This window comes from Triturus cristatus, chromosome 2_1 (assembly GCF_964204655.1).
Source record: "Triturus cristatus chromosome 2_1, aTriCri1.1, whole genome shotgun sequence".
In the NCBI taxonomy this organism is placed as follows: Eukaryota; Metazoa; Chordata; class Amphibia; order Caudata; family Salamandridae; genus Triturus; species Triturus cristatus.
This window is the reverse complement of record NC_140581.1, coordinates 862,784,367-862,812,007: the sequence shown is the minus strand read 5'-3', so window position 1 is coordinate 862,812,007 and position 27,641 is coordinate 862,784,367. Positions and strand designations below refer to the sequence as shown.

Sequence of the window (27,641 nt, the reverse complement as noted above, 5' to 3'; positions counted from 1 at the left end):
CTTCGCTCAATTGCTTCCTGGTATTTGTGAAGCTGTCAATGTCAAGCACATGGTGACAGTCTGATGAAGCTCAGGTGGCCTGATTAAATGACAATTTGGGACATCTTCGGGGGTAAGTAGGAATCATGAAACCTGAGGAGTTGGGTGTGCCATGGAGACCAGTAAAGGATTTCTTCATGCATCAGGAAAGAGATGAAGGGTGACTAGAGCACCCTTTGCATAGAAGGACAAAGTGTGCATTGAGGCAAATGTGAATATGAATCCTGTGTGATACAGAGATGCTTGTAGTGTCTCTGCGTGGTTGATCCAAGGGTATTTGCCATCCTATGCGTAATTTGAGCCATGCCTGTGGCTTGTACTGGTAACCTAAGAGCTTACTATGATTAACTTCACCTTAAACCATTCCGTGTGACAAGCGGCAAAGGTTTGATGGGTTATACCATTGTACTAGGGCAAACATAAAAATGTACCCTACTCAAGGAATGTGACACTATTACTGTCACTGGTGAAGCTGCTGTCCAGGGAGAAGTGTGGCTCAATGATTAGAGCGGCAGACCCTGATGCAGAGGTCTAGCCCGGGACCAGGGTTCAATTCCCCGCCTCGGCGGGTCTTGGGCTCAAAAATTCCACGGACCTGATAATTCTCGCCTCGGTGCCATTCCAATCATGGAGTCCCACTCTGCAACTCTGGGCAATAGCTTGCTTATTCTCCACAACGGCCCCCACAATGCTAAGGATGCCTGGCCTCCATCTTGGGGGTGCCCAGGAGTGGACGCCTCACAGGGAAAGCCAGGATGGGTTCCACAGCGGTATTCGTACAAGCGCCTTGAGACCCGGGTGAGTAGTGCGCTATCCAAGTATCCATTTACAGGGGGTTTTATTTTGTCAGATCTATGTGTTGAGGGTGGTCTTGCCGTCTTCTTATCTTTATTGATCAGTAATTTGACAGTTATTCTATGATTTGCTGAGTTAATACTTGTGAGGTGTTCATTTAAGAATGGAGATGCCTACATGGCCTCTGTGTGAGTTCCACAGATGGCCCGCCAGGCTGCGGGTGCAGTGGAGTCCCCGCTCCTGCACTCCCACAGGAGGACCGCCTGCTCTGCTGCATTTAGTGATCTCAGCAGGCTTGATGGCAGCCATTTTGATTAATTTGATTCCGCTCATGCAGCAGGAGCCTTTCAGCAAAAGTGCAAAGCCAGCCAGCGCATGTGGTATTTCACACACAAGCTTCTAAAGTTGTGGTTTGTTTGTGGAACACAAAGCAATCAATGGGCCTAATGCACGGGGAGATGTCTCTCTCTGCATGGGCGCCAGTCATCATATTTCCTGCCTTATTTGTTGGTCACCTTCAGAAAATAATGCGTTAGAATGCCCTTCCTTAGAGAGGGCAGGAATATCAAAACAATGGTCCAGTGGCCTGTGCTGGGTGACCAGCTGGGTCCTCAGCTTCCAAAGGTAAGGCCAGTTGGGGCTTGGTGGCTGGAAACCTCTATATGAGGCGGGGGTTTAAAGAAGTTGTCTATTTCCACCAAACTGTAAATGATGACCTCAGTCTGACAACCCAAACCAATGAGCCTACTCCCATCTCTTGATGGCTATTAGTCGGCATTAGCCTCTTCTAAAAATGCTGAACTGGATGATGACAAACGTTTGTTTTATTCCGTACAAAATTATAAGCTTTTGGGGGAGGAGGGTTTATGGATTTATTTGCATGTTTATTGAATGTTTGTTTATTTATTCATGTATTTATTTATTTATTCTGGTTGTTTCATAAAGCATGAATCACATCTGGCAGGCCTCAGAGCGCCATACGTAGGCTGGCACACAAAAACAGTTCAAATATTCACTGCATATTGTGGTAATGAGAAAACAGGGAAATCAAATATACAATGAAGGAGACAGCGGAACACACAGAATACAGGAAAAACATAACTACACATCCTTTAGGAAATTACAGTATTACCAAGGAATCAGAGATGATGCACTAAATTGCTATAATGAGTAGGACAGTGTGTTACACCCTGACAAATAAGGCATACATGTTGGTAATGTGTTGAGGAAATACCAGCATACATATTGCAAAGAATGAACTTTTTTCCTCACACAGGCAATCTGCTAAATTCTGGAGAGTGTTCTCATTAAGTACCTTTATTAGTGAATTATTGAGAACAGTCAACACTAACCCATCTTCACTGAGTCTTTTACTGAGTTCTGCTGCAAGATGATGAGAAACACACACCTTTTCAATCAAAATATTCTTTGGTTTTTAGTTGTATTGAACCCAAGGAAACATCAGCAACATTTATTGTGCCACAAACTCTGCTTTATCATTCAAACATAACCTCATCTAAGTATTGTTTAAACACATTATTCCCAAAAAATACGGTCGACCTTACAACCTAAACCTTTCATGAGATACATTGTTCGTGCACAATCTTAAAAATTCCCTTATGAAATATTCTGGCTAAACAACAGATAGATCAGCATATAGGTTTCAAGATATCAATTTTCCCTAAGGTCTAACAGCACTGCTGTCGCTCTCTATGGTCTCTCTCGCTGCAATTGTGGGCATGTGACATTATCCCGGACTTATTTAGAAATATCCCTTTCCCAAGTATAATTTGAAAACAATTTCAGGTGGCACTTTAAATTAGAGAATTACTTTACTTCATCACATTTACCATGATAACATAAAGCAGCATCATCGATGAACAAGCGCTGCTACTCATAAGCACTGTTAAGATATACAATCTATTTTTTATAGCAAGAGAGCTGTGATAAGGACCAGCCCCTAACAACCACCCTAATAAAGATGAGTCTGCAATATCTGTAAGACCTTTCACACCACAGTGTTGATCCCATGATCAGAACCTCATGTTCTTCAAGCCATACCCAGAAAGAACTTCCCATTGGATGTAGACTGAGCAACGTTAATCATGGGCAGCAGGGCCACGCTGTACTCTGATATAAGAGATAGATGTATGCCTTACTTCAGCTCCCCTTGCTTTGAAGCCAGAGATTACCATCCCACTTCAGGAGAAGCCAACAATTAGCCATAAAGGTCTCTGCAAGTACTGGCCCATATCCAATCTCCACTATTCAAACAGGTCTTAGCTGCAGCTTGGGACACTTGACTGACTGGCAGCATTTATGGGTCACTTGCCACCAGTCCTTGAGTCTGCCTAACCTAATAGAATTGTCTGAGCTTTTTGTCTAAAGGTGGTCGGTGAGGGACAGGGCCTGCTGTCCAAAAGATGGAAGTTCAACAGAGTGAGGGTCTTTATACAGGGGGTGCATTCAAAACAAGAGTTGAGGTGGAACTTGGGCACTTATGAAAGAGCTTTCTAACTGCTTGATTGGTCATGCCAAGGAAGATACGGATGTAACCCTGGAAAGAGATAAGAGCACCAGATAGCTGAGGCATTAAAAAGTGAGACAGGCAGCAAATTCAATACACTGCAGGATTGAGTGACATAATCATTTTCTTACGGTCAATAACTACCCTGACAGTTGCTTTTTGGATCTTTTGGCTGGCACAGGGGGGCTTAAAGAAGCCCACTGTGCAGTGTGCTCAATGTTTTTATGACACCAGTGGATGACTAGGCGTCAGTTTCCCGAGCTGAAATAACAGTTCATAACTACTGCAATAATCTAGACTACAAATGTGATTTACACAAGTCAAATATAACAACAGGGTTTGTGACTTTTTCTACAGGCTGGAAACGCAGGCCAGATAAAAAGTGTCTCCTGTTGCTGCCAAAGATGAAGACCTCCCTTTGAGCTACTTAGCTACATGTAATGGCTGACAGTAAAACCGGGGTCTCTGCCTACAAATGGACTTTTTAGAATAACGCAACAAAGAATTCACTGCTACACACTCTGCTCCAGAATGGTTTCCTGTTAGACCCCCTATTATGCAACTCCCTCCCTAGTCAGCACTGAGACGCCCACTTTCTCAGTTCAGATGCACACTGGAGAACCCTCCTTTTCTAGTCTCTAAAACACCATTGCCCCTCCCCCATTCCCTCAGTTCATGTTCTCCCCCTTTGACGTGCATGTATGTAAATATGCACGTTATGTAAGGATGCTGTAAACGTTTTGCATCTTTTTGTAGTGTGCCCCACCACCTACAACTCATCATTTCAAAGTTACTTTTATGTAACAACCCCAACAACACCTATTGTTAGCTGTCACCTCTGGCACTAAGTAAATCATTTCTGGAAGAGGAGCGTCCGTCCTCTCAGTAAATACAAACACAAAGACAAACAAGGACACCACCCTCATAGCAGATGAGGCCAGAGGGGAATCCTCGGGTAGTACTAGATTGTTATTGTAGATTATCTGAGACTGCAGTTAATGTAAGGCTAGTGGCAACAACTGTCTCTTCAATTCCCATCATGTCTCCGACAAACCAAGTAGCCCAAGCGTCATATGAACAAAGAAAAAGAACCAAACGGTCAGTAGACAAATATGCAGGTCATTAATTCCTCAAAGAAAGAAAGCACAATAAGGAGAAAAAAAAGGCCTCCCAAACTCTCAAAAAAATGTCTTTGAGGAAGCAGAGCAGCACACGTTTACAAAATAATTTTTAAATGCACACTGTAACGGTCTAGTCGTTGAGAGATAACACGACCCCAGGAAGCACATACACACAATGTAACACTCTCTGGCCAGGCGTGGCCAGAGAGACTATAAATAAACGGGCGGAGGTCGCTCGGGACTTTCGGCCCAGACCTGTACATCGGTTGTGGTGTCATGTTATTTGCGCTGCCCTCACCACCACGTGGCCTGATAGCAATTAGGCCTGCATGCTAGCTACAGCGCACACCCTAGGTCAGATGACCCTCGCACTGGCAACGAGGGTGGGCCTCACCCGTTCCAACGCGTCCCCATGAGCAGGCGGCTCCCGGGGGAGGAAGGTCGACTACAGCGGCGATCGCTTACCCTGGTGGTGCAGGAGCCGGTCCTCGGCTGAACTGGGTTGCTGTCCTTGGGCCCGTGGACTGACAGCGCGGAGCTAGAGCGCGGCTGCGCTTGCTGAGAGCGACTTCGCGCTCCATCAGGAGCAGGCGGTGCAAGTCACGCGCGAATGGAGGCAGCAGCTGTAAGACGGTGAGGAGCAACGCTGGCACGCGCATTACCTCCCGTTCATGCGCGCCACGTCAGAGCTTGTGACTAACGCCCCCCTCGCCTCGTGTATCCCGCGTGTGGCCCCACCATCTCTGGACAAACCCAACAAGCATTGGCACAAGCAGAGTGCCTACTTTTGCCCAACTCCCGATGCACCCCCAGATGAGGAGCCCTCGGCACGTGGGAGGCAACATTGGTTGGTGACTTCCCCCACGAGTTCTAAGCAGCGCGCCCACGTGGCTGGACACCCACATCAGGTCTTACCTCTCCCACGGCGAAGAGCGCCCTACTGCGCGGCCGCAGGTCTGTTCAAGGCGCTGGGCCGAGAGGAACGTACTGGTGGGCAGCTACAATGGTGGACCAGGCGGCAGGCACGAGCAGTCAACCGGTGGCCCCTGCGCCTGTAATAACACCAACGCACTCCCAAGTAAGCGCCCTGCCTCCTTTCAGTGAGTTGATCGACCCTGCGACGGCGTCCCCGAGGTGGAAGGTATGGCTGGGTCGCCTCGACAACTACTTCATCGCGACAAGGGAAACCGATGATAAAGTTAAAAGATCATTGCTACTACACTTTGCAGGGGATGAAATTTACAAACTGTTTGCACACTTACCGAACACTGGGCCAGCAACAGACTACGACGCTGCGGTCAGAGCGCTAAACGCACACTTTGATCCTCAGCTAAACCCTGATTATGAGAGGTTCAAATTGCGACAGGCACGGCAGCGGGAAGGGGAGTCGATGGACACTTTCCATGCCCGGCTTCTAGAGTTGGCTAGCACATGTACGGAGGATGACCCCGTGAAGGAAGCCCGGGCTCAGTTAATCCAGGGGTGTCGAAATAAAACCTTACGGACTCTCATACTCCGCCAACCTCGCATCGCATTAGAAGACATACTCATCCTAGCCAGGTCCCACGAGCTGTCTGATGTTCGCGTGTCTGCGATGGAGGCGGCCCTTCACACTGCCGCAGAACCGACAGTTACCGTCAAGACAGAGAGAGCCGACGCACTCCGCACGATGTCGCGTGGGGCTTGAGGAAGGTGGCCCACCAGAACATCTCGGAGATCACAGTGTGGATACTGTGGAAAGGAAAAACACCCCCAAGAGAGCTGTCCGGCGAGGGGGAGAACATGCACCAAATGCGGCACTCCTAACCATTTTGCAAGCGTATGCAGAGGGGGATCACGGCCGAGAGGCGCTGCAGGAAGGAAGGCGCCGTACAGGCAAGTGAAGCAGTTGTCGCTAGATAAACCGGCGCAGACGGCATCCCAATGCGCTGGATCGGGGCATACACGGTACGTGGAAAACTCCTCGTCCGAGGACGAAGAGTGCCATTTTGTGTCGTTTGTGAATGACCTGAAAAGACAACGTCGCCCTCATCCAACATGTGAAGTCTCAATCGCAGGGACACAGGTCAACGCCCTAATAGACACAGGGGCATCCGTGAGTGTCATGGGGTCTCAACACTACAGAGCACTCAAGTCGAAACCACAGCTAACGCCGTCCAAAGTAAAAATCCTTATGTATGGGAGCCAGGTGCCGCTCCCGCTGAAGGGGAAAATAACAGTGACTGTGCAGTCAGAAGGCCGAGAAGTCACTACCACATTCCATGTGGTAGACAAAGAAGCAGACATTTTGCTCGGGAGCCACACGGCAGAAGACCTGTCATTAGTCACGTTCGCCAACGCCGTGAAGACAACACAAACGGAAGACATCCTAACACAGTTTTCACAACTGTTTCAAGGACTAGGCACGATCAAAAGGCCTCCCGTCAAGCTACATATTGACACGCCTATAAAACCAATAGCCCTACGACACAGGAGAATACCCTTCCATTTGCGTCCACTAGTCGAGCAAGAACTGGCCAAGCTTGAACAACAAGGGGTAATAGAGAAGGTGTCAGGTCCGATTCCGTGGGTGTCACCAATGGTAATTGCAGAGAAACTTCGCCAACCAGGGAAGATCCGAATATGCATTGATTTGAGAATGCCCAATCAAGCTATTAAGAGAGAACGACATTTGACACCCACAGTCGATGATATCTTAGCCGATTTGAACGGCACACAATGGTTTTCTAAACTAGACTTGAATGCTGGATACCATCAGCTGAAACTAGATAAGGACAGCAGGTATATCACCACATTCTCAACACACTTGGGCCTGAGGAGATACCGGAGATTGAACTTTGGCATATCATCTGCCGCGGAAATATTCCAAAACGCCGTAAAGGAAGTACTAACAGTGCTGCAAGGATTCATGAATGTGAGTGACGACATTCTAATACACTCGGCCACACTGGAGGAACACCACCGCCGACTAAAGGCAACATTGAAACGGTTGGCCGAACATGGGGTAACACTGCATAAAGAGAAGTGCCAGTTCTTTCAGCGGTCCATTGAGTTTTTCGGCTACGTGTTTGGTCCAGAGGGAGTGAAGGTAGACCCGAAAAAGTCGGAAGCAATCCAGCTAGCGCCAGCACCAAACACTGCCTACGAAGTATGAAGTTTTATGGGCATAGCCACATACTGTGGGGGGTTTATCCCGAATCTCGCAACAATAGCTGAACCTCTGCGTCAGCTAACGAAGAAAGACGCCGGGTGGCAATGGTCCAGGAAAGAAGAGGAGGCCTTCCAGAAAATCAAGACAGCTCTGCTGGCCAGCACAACGATGGCGTACTTCGACACCAATCGGCAGACAGAATTGATCGTGGATGCCAGTCCGGTGGGACTGGGAGCGGTGCTGACACAAGAGATAGAACCAGGAACCTGGGTACCGCTAGCATTCGCCAGCAAGGCACTCACTGCGACTGAAGCCAGGTACTCACAAATTGAGCGAGAAGCTCTCGCCATCAAGTGGGCATGCAACCATTTCCACTTATACATCAGTGGACACCCGTTTCGAGTGGTGACAGACCACCAACCACTACTACCCCTGTTCCGAGGAACAACCCCACATCCCCCACCGCGGATTGAAAGGTGGGCGATACAACTTCAACAGAACCAAATGGAACTGGCCTACCGCCCAGGTGCCAAAAACCCAGCGGACTTCTTGTCTCGCCACCCAAGTCAACAGGAAGGTGCGGATGCGACACAAGAACGGAGAACCGAAGACTTTGTGAACATGGTGTCCCAGTGGGCGTGTCCCCAGGCAGTTTCCTGTGAAGAAGTTGGTGCACACATGACTTCAGACATGGTCCTCAAACGGACGGTAGACACCATAAGGACAGGAACGTGGGATGGTTTTCTCCAGAACGTCCAAGGCTGGAACGAAACAGAAAGGACACGTCTCGGGAAAATATGGAGAGTGCGAGACGAGCTCAGTACAACGGAGAGCGGCATCTTACTGAGGGGATCGAAGATCGTCATCCCACAAAGCTTACAAGACAGAATCACTATCCTGGCACATGAAGGCCACCAAGGTGCCGGTAGAATGAAATCCCGGTTGCGGGAAAAGCTGTGGTTCCCCGGGCTAGAGGAGGCCGTAGACCGGATAGTCATAAACTGCCGAGCATGCCAATTGACTGGAACTGCCGAAGCACCAGCCCCAATAATCACAGAAGACCCTGCACCTGCCCCTTGGGCGAGAGTGAGTCTAGACTTTGGGAGCTTCCCAGACGGGAGGGTCACTGCGGTGCTTGTAGATAGCTATTCGAAATACCCATGTGTGGAAATACTACCATCCACGGCGTTCAATCATCTAGCCCCGGCTCTCCTGAAAGTATTTGCACTATTTGAACTGCCCCAATCTATCAAAACTGATAATGGACCCCCCTTCCAGGGGAGTGAGTTCAAAGAGTTCCTAGCGAGGCTTGGAATAACACACCACCGCATAACCCCTCAATGGCCTCAAGCCAACGGTGAGGCGGAGAGGTTTATGAGAACAACAAATATGATCCTGCGCATAGCCATAGTGGAACAAGCTGACCCAGACGTCGAGCTGCAGAAGTTCCTGCGCGAGTATCGCAGCACGCCGCACTGCACGACTCAGAGAACCCCGTGATCGCTAATGTTGGCCGGACCTCGGCGAGACAGTTTTCCGGTGTCTGACAAGTGGGAGCCAGTGCCATATGACGTGTCAGCGACTCAGCGCCGACGAACCATGACCAACGTCAGAGCTAGCCAACGGAGAGGAGCGAAGAGTCGGACTCTGAGGCCAGGGTGCAGAGTTCTGATAAGAAACCGAAGACAAGGAGGAAAGTTCCGAACACACTATGAAGAAGGGTCATGGTTGGTGCAGGATGTCAGAGGCACGGCAGTGACGGTGGAACGGAACGGCGAAGTAGTAACCAGAAACATCTCCTGGTTCAAAGAAGTTCCGGAGACAGAACACGATCTCCTGAGGTCAGAAAGAGCCCCAAGTACCGACATGGCTGTCAATGACTCAAGCATCTGTTGCCCTGAAGATCTGCAACCAAGTTCCCAGCCCCGAGGGGAACGGAGGAGAACAACACGCCAGAGCCAACAGGTGAATCAGGAACTGGCAGACCGACCAGGGGAATGGGGACAGTGCGACACAGATATAACCTGCGTCCCAATCCACAGCCGAACAGCCAGCTCACCGAGTTTGCGTGGAGTGCGCAGATGGGCCGGAAAGAAAAGAACTGATTTGGGATGGGATGTAACGGTCTAGTCGTTGAGAGATCACACGACCCCAGGAAGCACATACACACAATGTAACACTCTCTGGCCAGGCGTGGCCAGAGAGACTATAAATAAACGGGCGGAGGTCGCTCGGGACTTCCGGCCCAGACCTGTACATCGGTTGTGGTGTCATGTTATTTGCGCTGCCCTCACCACCACGTGGCCTGATAGCAATTAGGCCTGCATGCTAGCTACAGCGCACACCCTAGGTCAGATGACCCTCACACTGGCAACGAGGGTGGGCCTCACCCGTTCCAACGCGTCCCCATGAGCAGGCGGCTCCCGGGGGAGGAAGGTCGACTACAGCGGCGATCGCTTACCCTGGTGGTGCAGGAGCCGGTCCTCGGCTGAACTGGGTTGCTGTCCTTGGGCCCGTGGACTGACAGCGCGGAGCTAGAGCGCGGCTGCGCTTGCTGAGAGCGACTTCGCGCTCCATCAGGAGCAGGCGGCGCAAGTCACGCGCGAATGGAGGCAGCAGCTGTAAGACGGTGAGGAGCAACGCTGGCACGCGCATTACCTACCGTTCATGCGCGCCACGTCAGAGCTTGTGACTGACGCCCCCCTCGCCTCGTGTATCCCGCGTGTGGCCCCACCGTCTCTGGAGAGGTGGAGCGCCTCCCCATGAAAGAGGGACAAACCCAACAAGCATTGGCACAAGCAGAGTGCCTACTTTTGCCCAACTCCTGATGCACCCCCAGATGAGGAGCCCTCGGCACGTGGGAGGCAACATTGGTTGGTGACTTCCCCCACGAGTTCTAAGCAGCGCGCCCACGTGGCTGGACACCCACATCAGGTCTTACCTCTCCCACGGCGAAGAGCGCCCTACTGCGCGGCCGCAGGTCTGTTCAAGGCGCTGGGCCGAGAGGAACGTACTGGTGGGCAGCTACAATGGTGGACCAGGCGGCAGGCACGAGCAGTCAACCGGTGGCCCCTGCGCCTGTAATAACACCAACGCACTCCCAAGTAAGCGCCCTGCCTCCTTTCAGTGAGTTGATCGACCCTGCGACGGCGTCCCCGAGGTGGAAGGTATGGCTGGGTCGCCTCGACAACTACTTCATCGCGACACGGGAAACCGATGATAAAGTTAAAAGATCATTGCTACTACACTTTGCAGGGGATGAAATTTACAAACTGTTTGCACACTTACCGAACACTGGGCCAGCAACAGACTACGACGCTGCGGTCAGAGCGCTAAACGCACACTTTGATCCTCAGCTAAACCCTGATTATGAGAGGTTCAAATTGCGACAGGCACGGCAGCGGGAAGGGGAGTCGATGGACACTTTCCATGCCCGGCTTCTAGAGTTGGCTAGCACATGTACGGAGGATGACCCCGTGAAGGAAGCCCGGGCTCAGTTAATCCAGGGGTGTCGAAATAAAACCTTACGGACTCTCATACTCCGCCAACCTCGCATCGCATTAGAAGACATACTCATCCTAGCCAGGTCCCACGAGCTGTCTGATGTTCGCGTGTCTGCGATGGAGGCGGCCCTTCACACTGCCGCAGAACCGACAGTTACCGTCAAGACAGAGAGAGCCGACGCACTCCGCACGATGTCGCGTGGGGCTTGAGGAAGGTGGCCCACCAGAACATCTCGGAGATCACAGTGTGGATACTGTGGAAAGGAAGAACACCCCCAAGAGAGCTGTCCGGCGAGGGGGAGAACATGCACCAAATGCGGCACTCCTAACCATTTTGCAAGCGTATGCAGAGGGGGATCACGGCCGAGAGGCGCTGCAGGAAGGAAGGCGCCGTACAGGCAAGTGAAGCAGTTGTCGCTAGATGAACCGGCGCAGACGGCATCCCAATGCGCTGGATCGGGGCATACACGGTACGTGGAAAACTCCTCGTCCGAGGACGAAGAGTGCCATTTTGTGTCGTTTGTGAATGACCTGAAAAGACAACGTCGCCCTCATCCAACATGTGAAGTCTCAATCGCAGGGACACAGGTCACCGCCCTAATAGACACAGGGGCATCCGTGAGTGTCATGGGGTCTCAACACTACAGAGCACTCAAGTCGAAACCACAGCTAACGCCGTCCAAAGTAAAAATCCTTATGTATGGGAGCCAGGTGCCGCTCCCGCTGAAGGGGAAAATAACAGTGACTGTGCAGTCAGAAGGCCGAGAAGTCACTACCACATTCCATGTGGTAGACAAAGAAGCAGACATTTTGCTCGGGAGCCACACGGCAGAAGACCTGTCATTAGTCACGTTCGCCAACGCCGTGAAGACAACACAAACGGAAGACATCCTAACACAGTTTTCACAACTGTTTCAAGGACTAGGCACGATCAAAAGGCCTCCCGTCAAGCTACATATTGACACGCCTATAAAACCAATAGCCCTACGACACAGGAGAATACCCTTCCATTTGCGTCCACTAGTCGAGCAAGAACTGGCCAAGCTTGAACAACAAGGGGTAATAGAGAAGGTGTCAGATCCGATTCCGTGGGTGTCACCAATGGTAATTGCAGAGAAACTTCGCCAACCAGGGAAGATCCGAATATGCATTGATTTGAGAATGCCCAATCAAGCTATTAAGAGAGAACGACATTTGACACCCACAGTCGATGATATCTTAGTCGATTTGAACGGCACACAATGGTTTTCTAAACTAGACTTGAATGCTGGATACCATCAGCTGAAACTAGATAAGGACAGCAGGTATATCACCACATTCTCAACACACTTGGGCCTGAAGAGATACCGGAGATTGAACTTTGGCATATCATCTGCCGCGGAAATATTCCAAAACGCCGTAAAGGAAGTACTAACAGTGCTGCAAGGATTCATGAATGTGAGTGACGACATTCTAATACACTCGGCCACACTGGAGGAACACCACCGCCGACTAAAGGCAACATTGAAACGGTTGGCCGAACATGGGGTAACACTGCATAAAGAGAAGTGCCAGTTCTTTCAGCGGTCCATTGAGTTTTTCGGCTACGTGTTTGGTCCAGAGGGAGTGAAGGTAGACCCGAAAAAGTCGGAAGCAATCCAGCTAGCGCCAGCACCAAACACTGCCTACGAAGTATGAAGTTTTATGGGCATAGCCACATACTGTGGGAGGTTTATCCCGAATCTCGCAACAATAGCTGAACCTCTGCGTCAGCTAACGAAGAAAGACGCCGGGTGGCAATGGTCCAGGAAAGAAGAGGAGGCCTTCCAGAAAATCAAGACAGCTCTGCTGGCCAGCACAACGATGGCGTACTTCGACACCAATCGGCAGACAGAATTGATCGTGGATGCCAGTCCGGTGGGACTGGGAGCGGTGCTGACACAAGAGATAGAACCAGGAACCTGGGTACCGCTAGCATTCGCCAGCAAGGCACTCACTGCGACTGAAGCCAGGTACTCACAAATTGAGCGAGAAGCTCTCGCCATCAAGTGGGCATGCAACCATTTCCACTTATACATCAGTGGACACCCGTTTCGAGTGGTGACAGACCACCAACCACTACTACCCCTGTTCCGAGGAACAGCCCCACATCCCCCACCGCGGATTGAAAGGTGGGCGATACAACTTCAACAGAACCAAATGGAACTGGCCTACCGCCCAGGCGCCAAAAACCCAGCGGACTTCTTGTCTCGCCACCCAAGTCAACAGGAAGGTGCGGATGCGACACAAGAACGGAGAACCGAAGACTTTGTGAACATGGTGTCCCAGTGGGCGTGTCCCCAGGCAGTTTCCTGTGAAGAAGTTGGTGCACACATGACTTCAGACATGGTCCTCAAACGGACGGTAGACACCATAAGGACAGGAACGTGGGATGGTTTTCTCCAGAATGTCCAAGGCTGGAACGAAACAGAAAGGACACGTCTCGGGAAAATATGGAGAGTGCGAGACGAGCTCAGTACAACGGAGAGCGGCATCTTACTGAGGGGATCGAAGATCGTCATCCCACAAAGCTTACAAGACAGAATCACTATCCTGGCACATGAAGGCCACCAAGGTGCCGGTAGAATGAAATCCCGGTTGCGGGAAAAGCTGTGGTTCCCCGGGCTAGAGGAGGCCGTAGACCGGATAGTCATAAACTGCCGAGCATGCCAATTGACTGGAACTGCCGAAGCACCAGCCCCAATAATCACAGAAGACCCTGCACCTGCCCCTTGGGCGAGAGTGAGTCTAGACTTTGGGAGCTTCCCAGACGGGAGGGTCACTGTGGTGCTTGTAGATAGCTATTCGAAATACCCATGTGTGGAAATACTACCATCCACGGCATTCAATCATCTAGCCCCGGCTCTCCTGAAAGTATTTGCACTATTTGGACTGCCCCAATCTATCAAAACTGATAATGGACCCTCCTTCCAGGGGAGTGAGTTCAAAGAGTTCCTAGCGAGGCTTGGAATAAAACACCACCGCATAACCCCTCAATGGCCTCAAGCCAACGGTGAGGCGGAGAGGTTTATGAGAACAACAAATATGATCCTGCGCATAGCCATAGTGGAACAAGCTGACCCAGACGTCGAGCTGCAGAAGTTCCTGTGCGAGTATCGCAGCACGCCGCACTGCACAACTCAGAGAACCCCGTGATCGCTAATGTTGGCCGGACCTCGGCGAGACAGTTTTCCGGTGTCTGACAAGTGGGAGCCAGTGCCATATGACGTGTCAGCGACTCAGCGCCGACGAACCATGACCAACGTCAGAGCTAGCCAACGGAGAGGAGCGAAGAGTCGGACTCTGAGGCCAGGGTGCAGAGTTCTGATAAGAAACCGAAGACAAGGAGGAAAGTTCCGAACACACTATGAAGAAGGGTCATGGTTGGTGCAGGATGTCAGAGGCACGGCAGTGACGGTGGAACGGAACGGCGAAGTAGTAACCAGAAACATCTCCTGGTTCAAAGAAGTTCCGGAGACATAACACGATCTCCTGAGGTCAGAAAGAGTCCCAAGTACCAACATGGCTGTCAATGACTCAAGCATCTGTTGCCCTGAAGATCTGCAACCAAGTTCCCAGCCCCGAGGGGAACGGAGGAGAACAACACGCCAGAGCCAACAGGTGAATCAGGAACTGGCAGACCGACCAGGGGAATGGGGACAGTGCGACACAGATATTACCTGCGTCCCAATCCACAGCCGAACAGCCAGCTCACCGAGTTTGCGTGGAGTGCGCAGATGGGCCGGAAAGAAAAGAACTGATTTGGAATGGGATGTAACGGTCTAATCGTTGAGAGATCACACGACCCCAGGAAGCACATACACACAATGTAACACTCTCTGGCCAGGCGTGGCCAGAGAGACTATAAATAAACGGGCGGAGGTCGCTCGGGACTTCCGGCCCAGACCTGTACATCGGTTGTGGTGTCATGTTATTTGCGCTGCCCTCACCACCACGTGGCCTGATAGCAATTAGGCCTGCATGCTAGCTACAGCGCACACCCTAGGTCAGATGACCCTCACACACACCACATTACAAATTACTAACGGACAGCCATAGATATATAGGCAGCAGGTTATATACCCTTGCAAGCAAGAAATTCCTTATTTGCACATTTGCACTGCAAACGATCTTCGACTCATTTGACACTTGGTTTATGCAGCTCTTCAGAAACAGAGCTCCTTACACGTCACAAGAAACTCTTCGTGAAGAAATACTTTCCATTCAATCACTGTATATATTTATATCCTCCTCCAAGACTGTTGAAGCTACCAGCCAGCCTGCCACAGACCTGCTCCACAATCACCACAGCCACAGCACTAGTTATAGCTCACCCCGTGCCGCAAACACAAAGCATTGTGAAAGCTCAGTGCTAAACTAACGTGCATCCACTTTTTGATAACACGTCACGTACTTCACGTCATGTGAGTGCCCTGCATGATATTTTCATGGTTAAGCGGCAGAGGCCGCCAAAAGCATGGCGGGAAGGTACGTACTTGTCGAGTGCTGTGCTCGTGCACATACTCCTGCCGAAGCCCCGGACGGCCATCTGCCGGAAGTAGGGCACGCAGGGCATATTAGCAGCAATGATCGCCAACGAATCCGACGGGTTCACGAAGAAACCATTCTGCCCCACAATCATGTACCGATCCTGAAAAAGAGCAGAGAGAAAGAGGTGTAAACCTTAATTTTCCTTGTCAAGGCATTGCATTTGAAAGATACTTTTATTTTCTTGACATTTTAGCCAGCAAAGGGGTGGAAAAGCAGCTTGCTTCTTTTTAATAAATATTTTTCCGGTACTCAATCTTAAACACCTAAAAAACTCAAAAATGGTATTAATCTGTAGAGTGTTACCTTAGAGTTTTAGACTATGACCATATACAATGTTGAAAAATTAAATCTGACAACTGCCTACTAGTTTTAGCTTGCAATGGAAAGATGGATGAGTGAGGCGACAGCACCTGGCAAAGTCAGCAGTGTAAACATTTAGGGGCAGATTTATGAGCCCCTTGCGCCACTTTTGTGTCACTTTTCCCATGTTAAAAGTGACGCAAAAGTGGCGCAAGGGGCTCATAAATCTGCCCCTTAATTTTTAGGAGGGGCTTATTTTGCACAGTTTTAAGTGTGAGTCAGGCTGTTGAGGATGATTCATCATTAGTCAATAGCTTGATCATATATGGGCCTCATTAAGAAAAATCAACTATTGTAGCATTCCAGGAGTACTCACATGCGTTCTTATGTACACAAAGCACATTTCCGAATATGCAAATGCTTCACAAAAGTGGATTTAAAAAAAAATCGTAACTTTTTTTGTCCACGGTGCAAATAGTTTTCCCTGTGGACAAACACATTCTCCATCACACTGTATCCAGGGCAGGAATAGGCCAGGAAAATGCTTGTGGAAAAACAACAAGTTTGTGGGTGCTCACCAACTTTGCAATGTATTACCACCCTTGACCACCGACTCCCTGGCTTTATGGGCAGATTTAGGCCCAAGTAAATTATCCCTTAGCACTGTAATTTTACCTAGCACTTAATTAACAAGTAAACTTTTTAAATTTGCACAGCTAGGTTGCATCCATGGCTTTGTGAATTTAACTGTATATTGTCTCTGAGGCCTGATAAAAAGCTCCAGAACCATGTGCACTGTGTTTACAATATTAACACTTTTGCTCGATAACACCGCTCTGTGCCTGGCCCTGGCCGTATATATTCTGAGAAGGGAGTTGGCTGGTACTGAGAGGTAAACTTTACTTCTAAATGAGATATTGCAATTTAACTTAAGTTTTTATTAATTGATCCGCCACCAAGTGGAGAAATTAAAGAGGTTGTCTCCGCCATGGAAAACATAATTTAATTAACCTTTTTAATGGCAAGGCTTGCAGCCATACTGCAGCTTTCTCTCATAAAGTGTAGCATCGTTTTTTCACAGAATTATTCTTTCTGGTGTGGTGGTCGTTGTGGTGGCTATTGGAAATCAGTCCATGTTCAAAAATCAGTTTCTACCTCTACAGTCCAAAATGTAAAATTCCATTTTTGCTTTCTTTTCTTTCTCAGACCGTATGAGAGAAATACCATTACTTCAATTATTTTCAGTCAGCTGCTTTCAGGGGAGTTCACATGGCTGTGTAGGTAAAAGGGAGTTTAATTATAAAAGGAAATGATTAAACAAAATGTTTGCCTTCAATTAGGAAGGCCCATTAAACATAATGTCCTGCCAAGGACCGAGGGGGTGAGGCCAGTCAGTGTTGTGCGCTCATGTAAACACTGAGAGCTCGATTCACAAAGCCATTTGCTCCAGTAAAACTGCTTTACAAGCACAAATGGCAGGATTTATGACTGCAAGGAATTAACAAACGTTGACCTCGCAGCCACAAATCCTGTTCCTTTTGCATAATGTTACCTTACAACAGCATAATACTAACTGAGAATGAATTCCACACAAGTTGTTGGGAGTGGTCATTTCAAGGAATGTTTGGTCTTGAAAGTTTGTGAACCCACAAAACATATGAGTCTGTGGCCATTTATAAACTTCCAAATGACTCTTTCCCACCATGACACGGACAAAGGACAGAAGGGTTAATGGAATACCGCAAAGATTGTGTGAGTGTAGGGTAAGGGGCTTCTCCATTAGGAAATACATTTTCCTTGTGGTAAAAACATGAATGAAAGCATTGATATTTCTGCGGGTGTAATTGTACCCTTTGTACAGATTTGACTGCAGACACACCAGCACACAAGCAAAAACAGGAATTCACAAAAGCTTTCCCGAAGGATGCCTAGAAAACTTCGACTAGTGCAGCTTTCCAGGTGTACTTCCAGAAAGTTTTGTGAATTGGAATAGGCAAAATTATGTACCCATGTGAAGGTGTTTACCCTGGAGGTGCAGAAGCACAACTTTTTTTGTGGATTGGGCCCTGGGTATTAGGCTTTCCTGACAGCTCGATTCAGTCTCATGGAGCAAGTTAGATTTTGTGACAGCATGTGCATGTATGTGGGTTGGGAGGTAGTTTGAAGAAAGTCTTTAAAATTCATTTATTCTTCAGAGAGCAGGGGTAAGAAGAGAAGGAAAGGACTCATGGCCTCCAAGGGCCTCTGCTCATAGAAGCCATGTCTCAGCCACCATATTGAATGTTTGTAGCACAGAAACTTCTTGGAGATTTTCAGCCATAGGACACACTCCAAGCCAAGGAAGTGTGTCATATCACCTTAAAAGAGAGCCCGGTCTTTAGTTTAGATTTAGTATTCAAAGGGTGTAGCCCCCTTACTCTGACTTAGAAGCAAGGGTCCCTATTTGGTCATTGGCGCCAGCCATTGCCAACTAGAACCCCCCATTTCTAACAGTTCTCATGCTTCAGCATCCGTACCTCTGCTCTACAATGTTATAGACATTTCCTGCCCTCTCCCCTCTCACCATGTCTGTCTCTTTTCCGCGATCTGGACTCTGCATGTACAAGGGTACTTTAAGATACTAAGACCGATGATCAAAGGGGAAGAGATTGGAACAAGGCCTGGGTCACAGATACAAGTAATTACTTCAGACAGCCACCAGACTTGAAAATCAAACATTATATATAAAAAAAAGATAATTTCAAAGAGGCAAAAGTAAACATCTTTAAAAAGCAACTGAATAGCTAGATATTCCCATTGCAAATAAGCAGTCTTCTATCACTTCTGTTTTGTCACTCAGATATCCCGTAAAATGGGATTGCGAAATTGAATCTAGCATATTTTGTTGCTCCAAAAGTATTGATTCCTACTTATTCTTGTTTTCTTTGCCTCCTCCCAGGTGATAGTGCGCTCTACAAATCTACATGATATAGCATACAGTAGCACTGTAAAGCATGTCTCCAAGGCCTGTCACTGTGCAGTTTTTTAACTGCCAATTCGACCTGTAAAAATCACCCTTTTGCTAGGCCTTAATCTCTCGTTTAAATATTTGGAAGTTATTCCTATGGTGTGCTTTGTTGCTCGATAAGGCAGGGTGCACGGCATTTAAAAGTAGGGCATGTATAAATTAATGTTATTCATGTCCTGATGATAAAAAGGCGCCAAAAGTGCTTTTTCACTGTGACATGGTTAGCTGCTCCATAAGGAAACACCGGATTGCTTTAGAACACCATATAATGATATTTTCGGGTTGGAAGCAGCTAAAAGTATAATTCAATAACTCATCAAAGAACATGGACATACAGCTATTAAGCAGGTTTTTCAAAACTCCATTGAATGGTGAAATCGAATTTTGACTAACTATGTTATAAAAGGTACTTTTAGAAAAGTTACCTTTCCCTTACTAAATATCTGGAGGTCTTTCTGCCAGTATTCAACCATCAAGTGACTGCTGATGGCTCTCCTGTGGCGAGATGTGGATTGATACCAGACAGTGGACAATGGGCTTGGGTGTGGGGAGGTGTTTCACTTCCCTTGACAGGATAGCCTAGGTGATGTGCCCCAGGACTAATTGCACTTCCAGAGGGTCTACCATCACAAGCAGATGAACTTGACACCAGGCCTGCCCCCTTCCTCTGTCCCTCTAGTCAACTTTGCTCCAAACCCAGTGAGAGAGGGAGCTACTTGAGAACTGGTTTGGAGTTACCACAAGGGAGGGTTTGTCCATTATTATAGCCACATCTCTGGGTGTGTCCCGGGCGTGCTATAAAGTGTGTAGGTAGGTTCGAATCTGGGAACTCTCCCCTCACTGGCTAGGGTGTAGCCAATGGTTGCCCCACCCACAGGCCGGCATAAATGTGACATCCCCAATACCCTGCTCAGAACAATCCAGGGCGTGAAAAGAATAAGAAGGACTGCCCTAATGTCTGAAGTACCCGAAGGAAGACTGCACCTGCTTGCCTTGACCCAAAGAAGTGACTGCAAGGTTCTGTTGGCTGGCCTCCTGTTCAAACTAAAGGGCTGCAACAAGCTTCCAGAGGCCTTTTCCTGTTTGCCAGCTGACCAGTCCCAAACAGACCTGACCTGGGTCCTTCTGTTGGCCTCTCTGTGGCAATGAGTCCTCCCCAAAAGTACTGTCCCCAAGGTCCTGGACCCTTTGCTTTGGTCTGAGTGCACTCCTCCCTGCCTAACTGAAAGCTTCTACTGACTTTACACTGAGCAGCACTCGATCAAGGCCTACCCCAGACTTCACACCAAGCAGCATCCAAGCAACCCTAACCACCTTTATCGATGGCTTCACTGGGCCCGCTGCCAAGCAGCCTCTGATCGACTTTGAGACCTCGTGCAGGGCTCCCCATCGAGTCCTTCCTCGGATCCATTCAGCTGCCTGTCCCTGCTGAAGCCTTTCTAGCTCCATAAAGGTATCTGAGTGAGAAGGTAACTTTTTGACCAGGACAAACTTTGTGACCTGGTCCTATAATCCCAGGCGCGTTCCATCATGGTCAACCTTAAATCTTACCTTTGTGACGATCCAACGCAATCAGTTGCCTGCCGTTTAATGCTTAGGGCTTTTTGGCGCTATTTTTAAACCCAAACTGTAAAAATTCATAACTCTTTTCTACTTATTGGATTTTTAACGTTTTGATGTCATTGTATTTATTAAAATATTCTCTATTGTTTCAAATTGGTTGGGCTTTTTTGTGGTGTTTCACTTTATTACTGTTTGAGTACCGCATAAATACTTTACACATTGCCTCTAGATTTAGCCTGGCTGTTCTATGCCATATCTGCCAGAGGGTTGAGCATAGGTTTATTTAGTGACTTTCATGATTCATGTTGACAAGGATTGTGACTATTAATTGAGGTGCCTTTGCCTCCTCTGCCACTAATATGCCAATTTCGTACAGCAACATTTCTTTTTTATCCCTCCACAATTCTTATGAATGGTGGAGGCTGTAATTTTCACACCCGATGTGATCATTGCACTGCAATATCTAGCCCCAATAGGTTTATGAGGGAAGAACTGGCGATAATAATTCAGAATGCAAATTGCCATTAAAGCACACCATCCACAAAGGTGTTTATTAAAGAACTCTTCACAATAAACTCGTTTTTTAAATGTGAGTAGAAACTCACACAAACTATAGTGTATACTTGTTCTTTGAATCACTGGCTAAAAAAGAAAAGTGGAGTAAAGGTTACACATGGGTATTAGGCTATGCACACTTATGGAGCTTATTTACATGCCCCTTGTGCCGTCTGCGCGTCATTTTTAATATGGGAAAAAGTGACCTACTGGTGATGTAATGAATTAAAAACATGTACAGAAGACTTACACCGTCAGCATCGAAAGCAGCTCCAAACCCGTACTCTCCTCCTTTCATAGCGTCCAGCAGCGTTGTGGCGTATGTCAAGTTTGGATCGGGTTGCTGCCCGCCAAAATCCTCCAGTGGAACACAGTTCAGGGCAGAATTGGCAGGGGCTCCTAGCTCATCGCAGAGGACCCGCCGTACATAGGGCCCCATCACTAAGGAAAAAAAATAGTCATTTACAAAGGTTTACGCCTTTCCTAGCTTTTGGAATTGTTGTGAATTTCATGCATCAGCAGGGTGGTCTTTGGGTACAAATAAAGCACATGATCACTCACAACTAGACATGAAGCTAGCTCTTTCCCTCAGACCCCGGTAGATTATGTAGCTTTGTGAAAATACTTCTCTTCTCAATGGCCTATGACATAATCTTAACTATTTAGTTATTGTGAATTATTTCCATGAATTCATTTATATCATGTCACCTTCATCTGAAAGGCTGACCAAAGTGAAATATTTTCGAACACCAAGAAAGCAAAGGTGTAGGAGCAGTGTGTTCTCTGGAGCAAAAAATGAATAACTAAATATTTTAGCAAGCTGTAAGATCTTTTGATTTGTAATCATTTGACAGTTCTAGTTTTTTGCTGATAGGTCTGAATTCTTAATTAAAAAATCCCAAAAATGTTCAGATTGTTGGCAGTATCCTTGTATTAAAAAAATACAAACGATTCGTGAAAACTGCTCTTGTCACCAATTCACATTCTTGCTCCTTGCCTTTGGCATCGTTTTATTCACTAAAAACCATCTATGCTTGCTTACTGGGCCTTCTGCGCTTAACCCCCTTTTTTAGGTCTCACGCCTAGCGTTGCAGTGCATAACACTGCTCGCACAGCGCGAGACCTCATGTAGGGGGTCCTGAAAGCTAACCACACGCTAGTGCGTGTGGTTTTGCTGTCGCCAGCTGCAATTGTCTTTAGCGTGTTTTTTTAAAAAAAATAAGGCACGCAATTGGGTAAAGGCGGGCGCATGTCCCGCCTTTGCTCCACCCATTTCCATCGGTGTCTATTACGCGCAGCAGCGCGCATTCGCCTCGCTGCCGCGCTCCCTCGCCCCCGCTCCTCTGTGGTGCGCGCAAACCACTGGTCTTACTCTTACTATCATCTCCACATTTTCTACTATCCTACTTTTACCTTTACAAGTTTTACTTTATCGGCCTGTCTTGCTCTCCAGTTTCTCTTTTACCGCCACATCGGGCCTTTGTCACATCCATCTTCCACAGTGTGGACCGGCTTCCCCGACGGCCACTATTTGAGGCGCTGAGCTCCAGGCGTTGCAGTCTCTCTTACAATGGTGAGGCGCAGTCTAGAGGTCTCTGCTATGCCAGGAAAGGGCTGGATATTCTGGTGTTCGAAGCTGCGGAGTCTCTTGTGAATGCGTGAGTTTCCCAGCAGTCTGTGTTTCTTGTGGGACAGAACAGTTCCTTTGGCGTGCAGTGTCTTGTGGATGAGTGTGTAAAATGGTGCCCTAGGCAGTCTCTGCTGATTGTGTAAAACACAGTTCCAGTGGTGTCTGAACTTCTGCAGTTTCTTAAGAAGGGGTTAAACGGTGCCCTAGCAGTCTCTTCTCATTGTGCAAAAGACCCTGGTGCCTGAAGCTCTGCAGTCTCTTAAGAAGGGGTTAAATGGTGCCCTAGCAGTCTCTTCTGATTGTGTAAAACACAGTTCCTGTGGTGCTTACGTTCTGAAGTCTCTTAAGAAGGGGTTAAACGGTGCCCTAGCAGTCTCTTCTGATTGTGTAAAACACAGTTCCTATGGCATCTGAAGCTCTGTAGTCTCTAAAGAATGGGGTAAATGGTGCCATAGCAGTCTCTTCTGATTGTGTAAAAGACAGTTCCTATGGCGTCTGAAGCTCTGCAGTCTCTAGAGAATGGGGTAAAGGGTGTCCTGGCAGTCTCTGCTAATTGTTTAAAACCCAGATCCTGTGGTGCTTACGTTCTGAAGTCTCTTAAGAAGGGGTTAAACGGTGCCCTAGCAGTCTCTCCTGATTATGTAAAACACAGTTCCTATGGCATCTGAAGCTCTGCAGTCTCTAGAGAATGGGGTAAATGGTGCCCTAGCAGTCTCTTCTGATTGTATAAAAGACAGTTCCTATGGTGTCTGAAGCTCTGCAGTCTCTAGAGAATGGGGTAAGTGGTGCTCTAGCAGTCTCTTCTGATTGTGTAAAACACAGTTCCTATAGCGTCTGAAGCTCTGCAGTCCCTAGAGAATGGGGTAAATGGTGCCCTATTAGTCTCTTCTGATTGTGTAAAAGAAAGTTCCTATGGCGTCTGAAGCTCTGCAGTCTCTAGAGAATGGGGTAAATGGTGTCCTGGCAGTCTCTGCTAATTGTTTAAAACAAGGTTCCTGTGGTGCTTAAGTTCTGCTGTCTCTTAAGAATGGGTTAAATGGTGCTCTAGCAGTCTCTTCTGATTGTGTAAAGGACAGTTCCTATGGTGTCTGAAGCTCTGCAGTCCCTATAGGATGGGTTAAATGGTTCCCTAGCCATCTCTAGTTAGTGTGCAAAATGCAGTTCCTTCGGTGATTGAAGCATGCCGTCTCTTAAGAAGGGGTTAAATGGTGCTCTAGCAGTCTCTTCTGAGAGTGCAAAAGACCATGGTGTCTGAAGCTCTGCAGTCTCTAGAGCATGAGTTAAATTGTGCCCTAGCTGTCTCTAGTTAGTGTGTAAAAGGCATTTCTTTGGGTGTTTGAAGCTCTGCGGCGTCTTGTTAATGAATGTGTGCCACAGTGTCCCTGCTGATTGTGACAAAAGAGAGCTCCTCTGACATTTTCAGTTCTGCGCCCTCTTTGTGAATGAGTTGTGAAGTATTCTCTCCCTCTTGTGAAAAGAGCACTTCCTCCCGCACTTGCAGATCTGCAGTCTCGGGTAAGGAGGTAGTATTGTGGGCTTTTGCTTCTGTTATATGTGAGAAGAGACAGCTCCTCTGCTCTTTGCCACTTTGAAGTCACTCCTGTTCATCTATAATCCGATTTGTGGCAATTGTTGTCTCTTTTGCTGTTCGCAACACCCTCAGTCTCTTGTGCCCAGCAGCATCAGTCTTTCCATAATCTTTTCATGTTTTTGCCTGTACATCTACATCACTCAAATTTCTTGCTTCCATCCAGTGCCCCTCTCATGTCTATCTCTCCTTCTCACTGTTTCACCACTTTACCTTTCATTCCATCTCTTCTTCTTTCACTGTCAGTACCACTGACTTTTGAACCAACATGTCTGCCTCCGTCTTCCTCCAACTTTCGCTGCTGTTTTCTCATTACCTTATTTCTTACTCTTCGTCTCATCTCCACATCTTCCACTATCATAATTGCTTTTAACTTTGCCAGTTCTACTTTATTGCCCTGTCTTGCTCTCTAGTTTCTCTTTTACCTCCGCGTCAGTCCTCTGTTACATCGATTTCTTCCTGTTTTATGTTGATCTTCAAACTTACCACTCTTGCCCTGTTATGCCACCAGTTGTACTCTTTCCTTAGTCTCTTCTGTTTTTTGCCTGTACATCTACATCATTAATTTGTTTTCTTATCGCTTAAGATTTGCCTCTAAACACCAATTCTACCACTTTTATTTTGTCAGGCCTCTTTGTCATCCACTGCTATCTTTCCTAGTTTCCCATCCACCTCAAATATATTATTCTCATCCGTTTTTTGCAACCTGCATATCTTGAACTCTCATCTCTGTCCCATGCTGTCTTCAACCTTCATCGGCACCTTTGACATAATTTACTTCTCATTAGATTCCCTTTGTCCTCCATCTTTATTCTTCTCATTTGCTCACCATCATAGTTCAGAGTCTATTTAACCTCCAGCAATAACACTATTATTTTCATCTTCTTTTCTCTCCATAGCTCTTCAAGTTTTCCACCTACTTCCACTTTTTTCTCTCCTAGTCTCTAACCACTGTCTCTTCCTAATTCTCTCCCTTCTACCATACTCCAGTTTCTGTCTTTCTCTATCAGTTGACAATTTAATAGTTCCCCCTTTGAATATTCCTACATTTTAAGCCTTTAAGCATTTTTAGGTCAAGTCTGGGCAGCTCATGTGCTGCTGTGAGGCATGCAGTAGTGGAGTATGGCTTTGAAGCCCCACCCACTCTCCGCCCAGATTTGTAATTAGCTTGTGTCATTGTCCTTTGTAAACGCTGGCTTCCGAGTCATTATTAGGCTTGTTAGTCCCTCCTTGGTATCGCCTTGTCTGCATTTGTAACCTCCCATGGCGACTGGCCCTTTTGCTTCTTTTGCGACACAGCATATCTTATTTAGTTTGTAAGCTCTATTTTCTTTAATGAGTTTCTCTTACTGCAGGCACAACATGCTTTCCTCCCAATGTGTGCATTCACTTTTAAGCAGCCCAGGACAATGGCAGCTGCTTCTTTGAAATGAAATAAGTCTCACATTTACAAGAGTTTGAACTATTGCCATTGTAAATGACAATAGCTTAAACTCTCGTAAATGCGAGACATATTGCATTGCAAATGCTTCTTGTATATGTACACACAGCATACTGCTGTTCCTCTGGCTAGACTAGTGCTGAGTAGCTGCCTGTATATCTAGTCTTTATTAAAATAGTAATTTACACATCAATTACATACTATCGCCCATCACAGCAACAGGTACTGCGTCTCATAACACAATAACTGCTCCTTGATGGTCACCATGCACAGGGCCGGACCGGCAGTAGCGGGTATCAGGCATTTCTCCGGGAGACTGGAAGGGTGGGGGTCGCTTTTGCAGCGGTGGGGGCCATTTTTGTTACTGGGGGACGATTTTGCAGAGGTGCTGCAATATCTTCCCCCAGTAACAAAAGCAGCAGTGCTTCACACTTGCACCTCCCCTTCCTTCCCCGGGGTCTGGGCCGACAAAATTGCCAGGGCTGCTTTGGGTTTCCCAGTTCGGCCCTGATCATGCACTTCCCATAAAGGCTAAAATGAAAGACAGCACACCTATAACCACACTCCCTATATAGTATAGATTGCTATTCTTGTGGCTAAGTGCTTTCAAACCCCACATAGTGGTAGTAAGCCCCCTACAAATGCATCATACAATATAATACTACAAGTGAGCAAAAGGATCCTCTCCTACAGGGCCGACTTGAGTTGCAAAGTCCAGATGACTAAACCAGCCCTATCCCTGCCACCAAGACATTTCTGTGCAAACAATAGAGGTGTGTTGAGAACTAGTGGGCAGGGCTCAATATGAATCAACTTCACATGCTGATAGTAGCAGAATGCGGGCGACATCTCTGCAATGCCGATTGTCAGCAGAATGGGATCAAGCACCCGGCAAAGCTAGCATGAGACATTGCAATCAGCCTTAAAGTGGTAGGAGCGGTCTAATTTTTTTCTGACTGGCAGGGTTCATCATACATTCGTATTTTAATACCAATAAAGGGAGATTGCGATCATACCGTTGCAATGGGAAGGATTACCAGGATCCGACCAAATGTCCAGGAATATTGATTATGCATGCGTGACAGTCACTTAAAATGATAGTTTTTAACGATCAAGTTAAAAATATAATAGAAATAATAAATCACCACCCCATCCAAAAGCCACTCAAGACCTGGGAGTTCGAATAAGCCCACCTGGACCTGGAAGTGCCAGGATACCTAACCGGGTGATAACTCATGCTCTGCAAATCATAGATTGATTGATTAGTCTCGCCATGTATAATGACTCTATGCTTGAGCTCCTAGAAGCAATTGATTTCTGCAGTATGCATGATAAAAGAAAGATAAACATATGTTTCTCATACTGTAAGTCAGTACTCAATTTGTGCAGGTGCCAGAAATTTTCCTTAGGAGCTGGCCACTGATTCTGGCAAATGCCGGGTTGCTGAACAGCAAGGCTGCCTAGACATGATTCCACCTCATGCCTTTTTTTCCACCACACCACCCTATATTTTCTGTCTTTTTATGACACTCCCAACGGTTATTTTTTTTCCATATTTTCTGACTTTAGTTTTTCTATCTTTATCTTTCTTCTTTGCTCTCCATTTTCAGCGCTTCTTCTCAGGTTCTGTGTGTAGGTCTGTTAATGAAAAATGTAAATCCTGGTTCTAAAATAAAGAGTGTCTGTGGCCACCATCTGCAACCACCCACACACATTAAGCACCAGTGTTAGCCTAAAAGAGTCAGAAAGTGGCCAATCCATCATTATTTTCTGAAATGGGTAATCCGGATTTAAGAATTGATCAGAATTGAATGCTAAAGGAGCAGCAACAAATTGACTGCTTGTTTTGAAA

General features: G+C 47.4%; 1 protein-coding gene across 1 annotated transcript in view; it reads right to left on the bottom strand.

Annotated features, from left to right (window-relative positions):
• Nucleotides 1–27,641, bottom strand: part of PGM5 (phosphoglucomutase 5) — a 680,115-nt gene that overhangs the window by 431,254 nt on the left and 221,220 nt on the right. Inside the window, exons 5-6 of the mRNA XM_085632981.1 lie at nt 21,381–21,571; nt 15,651–15,805 (exon numbers count right to left, since the gene is read on the bottom strand). Of these exons, the coding sequence (XP_085489107.1) occupies nt 15,651–15,805; nt 21,381–21,571 (346 nt within the window). The remainder of the gene's footprint in view (nt 1–15,650; nt 15,806–21,380; nt 21,572–27,641) is intronic.